The following is a 10,173-nucleotide window of genomic DNA, read 5'->3' as shown; positions in this document are numbered from 1 at the left end:
TGCAATGTGCATATGTAATGGCGGCTAATGCACGTCGAGTACAATGACTTGGTACGGTAAACGGTAGGCTGCACGCGTACGGTACACGCTATCTTTCTTATAGATTCACATTCTTTCGTGTGCAATTTAAATTTAATACTTAATTAAAATCCATCTATGGTGCAAGAAATTACGAGAAACAATACTATCAAATTGTAGAGTCCGAGCCTTCATGAAACACCATTTTATTGTGTCGTAAGCCATAACAGCAAACTGAGTTTCTGCTAACGTGATCGTTTAGACATCGGAGACTATACACAGTAACTATATTTTCATTTAAAAAATTCGTTTCATTTTATAAAACATACAAAGAAGATGATAATAGATACATATACGGTTTACTTTCACAATCTTATTGTACTATAAAAGTTTTGAAAATATCACACAAGTACTATATAACTACGATAATAATTATAATCATCTCGGAAAATTAGAAAATATTAAAGAATTTCAATAAGTGCACGGTTAAAGGTATTGTGTTTCGTCAGATGTAACGCGGGATATCATACAGAGGCAATTACAAAGTTATTGTAGTACATTTATTATACATATAATTAGTAATATTTAACAATTTTTCAAGGAGGTACTCATTATTTTTTATTAGGTACTTACAACTTCACGATACATATATATATATATATATATTAATTACGAAGTATACGTTAATTGGAAATACAAACACATAATTTTGTGGAAAATCATTCAACGAATGTATTTATTTAGTGACACGTTGTTAAATTAAAACGTAAAAATAGACTGATATTTCTAATATAATTCTGTCGATGAATAGATTTATTTAATTATAACATGAAAGGTACAATCATCAATACATCCGTAGACGATTTATTAATTTTTCTCGAAATATTTTAATAGTCTTTGATATTTTTTATGCAATTAATATCATAGACATGATATAGTGTAGACGTAAACCTAGAATCCAATGTATGTATCTTTGTTTCTAAAAAATGGAGGTTCAGGAGCCTCACCACTACCAATGCCAGTGGTCTCAGTCATCGTTACTGATATTTCAAAACTTTAAGCTTCTTAGTTTGAATCGAGTATTACGTATACCTCATTTGTATTATGGCACACCTTACGATTTGGAAGACACGAATTCAAACGACTCTTTTTATGTTTAGAGGCAGAAGCTTTACAAACTTTGAAATGTGTGCGCAACGAAGATGGTTTACCGAAATAATTTTTCGAGAAATTTGTGCTTCAAAAGTTTTTCTATACCTCGGGCTTTGAGCTATTTTTGTTTAAACATTATATTATTAAATAGACGAGAATGTCTATTATCATTAGAAAAAGAAATTTTTATAATTATTAAACAGCTATAAATACTAAATTTATCAATAAAATATTTGTGATGTAATAATTCTTCGACATATTCATGCTTTAAAAATCACTTTTTATGTTTGACTTTATTCATTTATTTCCATTCACAAATCAAATGGCAAAGTATTATTATAAATATTAAGAAGCTATCGCGATCGAGTTATGCAATTCAAATTCTTTTAGTTTTGTAATAAATTGTTACAAACATAAAATAATTGGAAATAATCGAAATTACCAATCACCGCAATCAATGTTCATCGATGTCACTGGAAGAGATACATAATCCCTATCCTCAGTTATCTGTACGTTCAGTTGTATGTAGTTCACTAGTCGATTGTCCTATTTAGGTAGAGGGCGCGGGAATATCGAAAATTTTGAGGATGGTCGGTATTTCATAACGTCGGATACGAAATCGCGTAAAGTATCTGGTCAAATGATACTTTGTCTGTGATGGTACCTCGTCTGTACTATCTATTGATAATTACATTAATGCAATTACTTAACACGACTAATAAAACAGTACTACACTAATAAAACTTAACAGAACTGAAAACATTATCCATACTTGGTAATAAGGAAATCTATATTTACTACACAGGATAACTCAAATGTCGATGACATTTGACCACCAATTTGAGTATTTTACCACTACGAATCATCACTGGAAAAGTAGCGTTAAATTCAAATTTTATGAAACAAATGACTCTTCCTAATGTCTAGATTATACTTTACATTAAAAAATTGTAAACATTAATAACAAATTTTCGTCGTGTGACATATTAATTGGTCATTATGTGATTTTAGATAAATAAATTCTTCATTAACCGCACTTGTCAGTTTTATTATCCGAACGGTCTTATCCCTTATCAGGGTTGGTGAACGAAATTCTATCACATGTGCTGTTAAATTTAAGCGTAATTGTTGCTGTATGTATAAACCCACTCTGATACTTAATTCTTGCATGTTTCTAATATTAGGAAATTACTGCACATGGATTGAATATGAGATGGGACTTACTTAAGTAACTTTTTGTAGTAAGTCCAATAGTAGAATTTGTAAGCAATAAACATTAGAGGCATTTTACACAAAATAATATATTTTCAAAATATCATGTATCAACAGTCTTTTAACATTATTATGTACAATATATCCTAAAAATACGTCACTCTTTGAACCTACGTTGCGTATGATCACAGCAATCAGTGTTAACGTTATTAATCTTCATTCATTCTGCTGGATTAAGCTTTCTCTCATTAAATCTTTCTCTGCTAATCTTTTTTTCTTTTTTAAAACTTTTTGATGTTTATTGCTTCTCAAATGTACGTCAAACTGCTCGCCAACGAAAAATCTTTCACAAATCTGAAAAAACGCATGGAATTTTATGAAGACTCGAAACATTGATTAAAATTGGAAGTAAGAATTTTTAAAAGACAAAGAATACTTACATCGCAGTAGCGACATTCCTCGTTACTGCTATCCGTGATTTTGATATTTGCAATAGATTCGTTCACAGCTGTCTGTTCGGGTTTTTCTCCTCGTAACACTGCTTCTACTATCGACACAGCTTTCTTGTATACAGAGGTTTCCCAAATTTTCATATCCGAGCAGTCCAATGTATAGACAGGGGGCACCTGCAAGTGCAAATAATACGCTTACAAAAATTCATCTGAACTCCATGCTTATAATAATTTATGTCATCTTTATTTAAATACCTCATACCTGTCTATCAACGCGACGAATTATGCGATTACGGATCCATTTTTCCTGTATCCTTGCGTATCTCTTGGTAACGAGTTTGAGATTATCGATCCCCTCTTGTAGTAATTCTTGTCCCTGCAAATTAATTAAAAACGGCCGTTCGATCAAAAGTCGTCAGATCTATTTTCTTTTTTAAATACCATAAAAAAAACTTTAATCTCATTGTGGCAGTGAATAATTATTTCGCTTCTAAAACAACAATACTGTTTAGACTGTAGCTTTTTAATGGGAAATAATAAATCGGGACTCGAGAAAATGATGAATTCTGACTCCAGCGAATAAAATATTTAAAAACTAAGCGACTAACGGTAAATCAAATCATAAATAAGGCAATATCATGTGACGAGAAATTAATGGTCAATTTTTCATATGGTATACATATGTATATGTACATAGCGCAACATGTGGATAGCTTCTAAGATTGGCAAAAAGGTGTTTCTTAGAAAATTTTAATGACCAAAGAAATTAGGATGTAGCAGCCTAAGCTGAATTTATTCCAGGAAGCTTCTCTCTTTATGCTACTTTAAACAAAGACCAAACTGTCGCCGTATAAATTCACAGAAGTCTGAACTATCAGAATAGTGATTTATAGTGACACGTTAAAACCAACTCGCAGAAAAACTAGGAAATGGAATGCGTTTTTGTCGGACAAAAGAACTCTTTGTCGCTGCAGAGTCAAATGTGTTCTCATATTGTACAAACATGGCAGGAGGATTGAGATGTGCGGCTACATTTATCATTATTTTTTAGGTAATTCATTATCACATTACTGTCTGCATAGTAACTTTAGCAATGTAGTAATTATTATGTGTACTAATAAAATTCTGGACCTCGCATGAATAACCTAACTTCCGGTTCAAATGTTAAACATTGGATTCAATTTTTATTTATTTGTTTTTCGGTTCGAGAAAGTATTCATTAGGCTAACAAAACTTATTTATTCCAGTTTGAAGACATTCTCTATGGTCTACAATAGGCTAAAAAGAAAAAACCTTGGTAGTTGATCACAAAAGGTGCTCAACGAGCAATTAAATTAAAATACCTCGCGAATTAATGAACATTCACGATTTCGTTATATAAAGATTGTTACGTTTTTTCGAGGATACTGTTCGTCTATAACATACGAGATGGAGTAAATGTATAAAAGATACTACGGATTATGTTGAAAATGTTAAAAAGTCCATAAACTTGGACACCTAATAAAGATATTTCAAAGATGGCGTTCCTATGAGATTGTATCTGTTATAAGTTGGTATAATTAGATAATCGAATGATATAAATAGAAGTGTGATTTGAAATTAAAATATTCATCAAAGTATTGTATGGAAATATTCCATTTCTCAGCTATAGACGAATGAATTTTGTTGCACGTAATGAAATAGGCTATAAGTTGATAACGGTGTGTAGATCTCAACTATTATATAATATTGTCGACTTGCTTAGTTGATATTTCCTATAAGCAACATTTCTTCGTAAGTTTTGACGCATGTATAACGTATTAACACATAGCGTACTGGTTACGTGAATATTGGCGACAACGCTGGTGAAACGAACGGGAGACATCGACTGACCCCTTTTGAACGTTCCCGAACCGCGCTATTATTTGAAAATCGATGGTAATTAGATTTTTATAAAGTTCACCTGGCATGATCCGCAATGTGCTAATAAATACAAAATTTCAACCGAACGCATCGATTTTATGCACTAGCTAAGCATTTCGAGTTCTAATACGCATTCATTTAAATTACTAACTTACTCCAGTCGGTTACTAGTCATTCTGGATTGGCTTATTTACGATATAACTTACAATCGAAATTCTTCATATATTTTTAAAATACGAGCCATTCAAAACTAATGTTCATAGACTTCTTTAGGTGGCAATAATTCCACGAGAAGTAAACGCCACCTCCGTGTTGTCTCCTCTTTTCCCCTAGATAGGAAGTACTAGTTTGCTGTACCGGCGAGGAGTGTGCGCGAATTTCTAGCTGGCATCGCGTAGCGGAAGCGTCAGAAATAGAAAGGAGGAAAATGGGGAAGGAATGCGGAGAAAAAGAAAATTCCTGTATCAAAACGACCTCGATCCTCAACGTCCAACAAAAACATCGACGATAGCAGCCCTTTGGGTAGCGGTCAAACGTATTACACCATCGTCCAAAAGTATCCGCAGCAGACGTGGTAATATCTAAAACACAGTGTGTAAAACGTACTATGTTTACATATTACATGGTAGGCTAATTCTTCACTTATTTAAACGAATTCAAGTGGTGTGGTCTAATTTTGAAAAAAATTTATTCCATTTTAAAGACTCTTTAAATATCCTGTTTGTAAAAATTTATAAATTCCTTTTGATAAATATGATATCCTGCGAAATTGTCATAAACAATGAATGATATGGTATTTGATTCTTACATATTTCTGGTCTCACGAAGAAATAAATAAAGCTTTTTGTTTGTCCAGCTTCTGAAGCAAAATAGTCTACGCTGTGCCGATCGTCTACATTTGCCAGGTGTCCAGATACTTATGAACGGTAGTGTGAAACTTCTCGTGGACAGGGAGATCGGTTCCAGCGGCGCTAATCGCGCTGAATCGTGCGCAGCTGCACCGAACGTAACACGACGTTGCAGTTCGCCACTTCTGCTTACCTTTTTCTCTCGCCTCTCTTCCTCGGACAACATCAGGTATCTATGGAACTCTTTGAAGCCGATACTCTGAAAGATGCCTTTCGTGTAGTCCGGTAACCTGGAACATAAACAGTCGCCGAATTGCAGTCTACCTGGATCTCTCGGCTTAGCTCCGATCCATCACCATCGTCTCCCATCTGCCACCTTATTTTGCCTTTTTCTCAATAACCGACTCCATTGTCCGACACCTGAATACGCGTCCTTCATGGTCATTCCAATTTCAAAACTCTGATGGGAATTCACTTGATGCCGGGCTATCTCTAGTGTAATTTATTAACTATTTCGGTGTCGACTATTTATACTAACTTTAAATATATTCGATTAAATTAAAGGAACCAGAACCTACAATATAAATATATGTAAATAACTTTTAAATTATAAATTGAGTAAACTCTTGAAATACTGCTTTTACAAAAGCAGTTTTAGTAATCGAATCAAGTTAGAATTTTGCACGATTTTCGCACTGGGAATCCGAAAACAAAAGTTAGCCTAGCGTAAATCTGTAGTAAACTGTGAAAATCGAGGACGGCAGACGTTTTTCATCGCGTTCAAACGGCGGCTAGGCACGTTTGTGTGTCCTCGGTTCTGGAACTCGAGTGGCGATGGTATCTCCGCCACGAAAGGAGAACTGCATTTTGCAGGCACGCCAGCTTATCATGGCTGGATAGTGATAGCAGGGCGAGCCGAGGTCGCGGCGCAGCTTACTTGGCGGGAAATGTCGGCGACGTTAAAACGACGGCCACGGTTCATTCGTTTGCACACGTGTCAATGCCAAATCCGTACCTGCGGCCACAAATTAGGACCATGTGACAGTTTGCGGCGTGCGTCTCTCAACAGGGGACCATTGCATCGGAGCCGGACCACGTATCGATAGTCGAAACATCGAATTACGAAAAGTTGTGCAAAGAGAAATCGACCGATCTACGAACCGCCTTGCGTGTCATTCGGGCCAAAAGCCGCGTTCTTCCCGATAATAAAACAATGGTGAGCAACTGCTTTTGTTACACATTATTTCTATTAATGTTTATTTGAATTGCAACGAACAAATACACTACACTTATGGCAGCAATAATGGTGAATTATCGTCGGAAAGATGAAATACACAATATCGTGACAGTGTTTAGAAATACACAACATCTGGTTCGCGGCATACCATTCCTGAGCACAATATCAGTTCTTGGAAACAGTGATTAAAAAATATAACGTTGATTTAGCGGCAGCTACAACAATCAATTTAATGACCAAATATTTAAATTGCTGACATATTTTCAATTCCAGCAATTGAATATGTGGAGTTAATACGTAATGGGTTTCTGCTTGAGCCTCCGTTAGTTTGAAATCCGTAATCCGCTAAAATACACATAATACGCTTCCTTTATTATTATTGCTACGCTCGAATTAATATTGTATAATCCACGTTGTTTCCACAGCAAATTACTCCAATGTTTGATTGGAATGGTGCACGTGCCGCCATTCAATCGGTAATAGAATTATCAGTTAATCTTTATATCAAGTGTACCAAGGAAATCGTTACGAACAAGCGATTATAAAAATGTCAATCATCCGCGATAGGATCGATATTAATCGGAAATGCGCCGACATTCCTGCAATAGTAATGGTTGTATCAGTACCACTGGGGTACGGTATGGTGATAACAATCATAGTGACAGAAGCAGGTTAGATTACCGTGTGACATTAACCGTCATGAACTGCTCAAAGCAGGTGCTTCTGTGTTCCTGTGCTTTTGCTAAGCATTTTCTTAATTTCATATAACAAATTCACTGAAGTTACCAATGTTGGTTTTACGTAATAAAATAATCCCACGATATTACCTGTTGCTTGTACAAGAAACTAATATCATATAATTTGTTCATTGTGCAAGAGATTAATATTAATCTACTATAATTTGTCCTTTATAGAAGAGAAATGTATAACTCATACATATTAATTTAATATTATTTGTTAATTACATATGAGATTACTTTAATGTACTTTAATGTACTTCAATATTCTGCGTTATATATATATATAAAAATATATATATATAAAATGTTAATAAAACAGTTATCCTAATTTGAAATGATTATACTAATAGAAATAAATTCCGTTATACACGTACATTCAGGTTCAATTTTCACTACTCTGATAATGATACTGTATGATATTTATTCAATAGCGTCGAATAAAATTTTATACTTTAGGTTTTATCTTCGATCCGTCATCAGAATAAAATTTTGCTCAATTTTGAACGAAACAATAGAACGTCACGGGCCATGGAATTTTAATTCGCACTTACAGTGGCATCGTCTCGTCAAGCTTTCATGTAATCAACCTGCCACGGCGCTCCCGTATTGGCATATTATATTAATCACACCTGCCTCTTGCAACTTTGATGTTACAGAGGTGCGACGTCACATCCGGCAGAAGTCGAGCAGGCAGAGCAGCCAGGCACGTGCATTTGCATAATATGAGACATGTTACTTGCAGAAACGTGCGAGTACTAAAGCGCGCGTAAGAAGGAGCGAAACGAGGGAAGACAGTGGAAGGCTCGAGAAAAAAAGAAGGGTTATTAATAAGTGCAAGGGGCGCGATCGCTGCGAAACCGTTCTACCAGTCCGGAGCTTGTTCTCGTTGCATGGGCACAATTTTCGAATGCTCTGGACCATGCTACGTAACGTTGAAAACATTGAAATTAGACCTGCACAGTTATGCATATTTATACAATAGATCTTTTAAAAATTCGAATTCGTACCAGTTCTCGTCACAAAATTTATTATACTTATCCAATTAATTGCTGTGAAAGCGTCTTTACAATTAGAATTTTAAACGATAAAAATATGGCACCAGTGATACTAACAGGTTTAGCGTAAATTCCATTTACGTTGAAAAGATCTGTATCGCTTCTATAAAAGTAAAAGAAGTAGCTCCCTTTGAGTAAATAGAGCGCAATGATAGTATCAGCAAAACGTAAGATAGAAAGCAAGATTACTTCAGACGCCTGAATGAAAGCTGGCTCCGCCAGGCTTCAATTAATTTCTTTATAATCGTGCACTCCCAAACATAATAACGTTCACTTAGGCCGCACACTTGTTAGTCTACTCCCGTTCCCATGGACTTCTTAGGCGCGAATGTAATTCAGCTGGAACCATCTCCCGGCTGGTGATTCCACGTTGTCTACCACGCACTGCACGTGCCGTAGCGAAACCGACTGCAAATTGGCCCGGCGGTGTAATTTGCATAGCCGCTGGTGCAGCGGTGCGCACGCTGCACGCATATGCGACCGGTAATAATTAGCGATAATTATCAGCGCTATTAAGCATCAATCGACCCACCGGAAATTCGGGTGCATTATCGATTGACGAGACGAGCAAAAAGAGTCCGATGGACTGATCTCACGGAGAGAGAGAGAGAGAGAGAGAGAGAGAGAGAGAGAGAGAAACAAAAAACAAAAAAAAAAGTTAATGCTGTGGAATTAATGATTCCGTTTTTCTTTTTCTTTGTTTAAACGATTTCATATCTTCGCTGCAGATTCGATCATCATTCTTCGGTGGCTTCTCCAAGTTGTTATTAAATGATTTTCAACCGCAACCTAACCCCGAGCCTCGAGTACATTGTGTTCTATTACTTTATTACGAGGAAGTAGCTATCAATTTGAGGCAGAAATTAACGAGTATACCGAAGAATACGTTCCCCGAACGTAACTACCGCCGGCGTAGTGCACCATGCGTAAGCGCATTGATAAGTGGCCTTATCGTCGCTCGTCTTTCTTTAAAGTAAGTCCACAGTAGTACCGGAATATTACGTGTAACATTAGCACGAAGTGATCAAACAAAATAGATTACAGAGCACAAGTTAATTACATTACAAATAGATTACAATGCACTAGACACTGTGATGTAATATTGCCGTAGAACACTTTCACCCATAATTGAATTAATCCTTTTTCAGTCGCAGTAAATGTTTCTGTTTTCATAGAGTCAAGCGATATATATATATATTGTACATTTGTACAGAAGGAAATAACGTTGTTGCTATATTACTGAATTTAATTGGATATGAACATTATTAATGAATATGAATACAGAATGTTTACTATGAAAGTGAAAATATGAATTGAAAATACAGAAATTCGATAAGATATATAAAGATGATCGCGTTAACATTATTTTTTCTGGAGTATTTCACAATACTAAACTATTCTACAGTTTTGTACTTAACCAGTCAGCTATTTTTGGCGAGTATAATCGTAATGCGTAAGCTTTTTAGATTGCAATTTTAGCGAGAACTAACATATATTCGTAACTTATAAGAAGTTTTGAATGTTTGAAGGCCAAGATGAAAGAAAACAAACAAGTAA

At 35.3% G+C, this 10,173-nt stretch overlaps 1 protein-coding gene across 1 annotated transcript in view; it reads right to left on the bottom strand.

The window, feature by feature from the left end:
• Positions 1–2,451: 2,451 nt before the first annotated feature.
• LOC144475289 (tRNA dimethylallyltransferase) overlaps positions 2,452–10,173 on the bottom strand; it is an 80,671-nt gene continuing 72,949 nt past the window's right edge. The window contains exons 6-9 of the mRNA XM_078191037.1: positions 5,778–5,874; positions 3,097–3,210; positions 2,823–3,008; positions 2,452–2,736 (exon numbers count right to left, since the gene is read on the bottom strand). Of these exons, the coding sequence (XP_078047163.1) occupies positions 2,599–2,736; positions 2,823–3,008; positions 3,097–3,210; positions 5,778–5,874 (535 nt within the window). The 3' untranslated portion in view covers positions 2,452–2,598. The remainder of the gene's footprint in view (positions 2,737–2,822; positions 3,009–3,096; positions 3,211–5,777; positions 5,875–10,173) is intronic.

Source organism: Augochlora pura, chromosome 9 (genome assembly GCF_028453695.1).
Source record: "Augochlora pura isolate Apur16 chromosome 9, APUR_v2.2.1, whole genome shotgun sequence".
Taxonomy (NCBI): domain Eukaryota; kingdom Metazoa; phylum Arthropoda; class Insecta; order Hymenoptera; family Halictidae; genus Augochlora; species Augochlora pura.
This window is presented reverse-complemented; position numbering and strand designations above follow the sequence as displayed.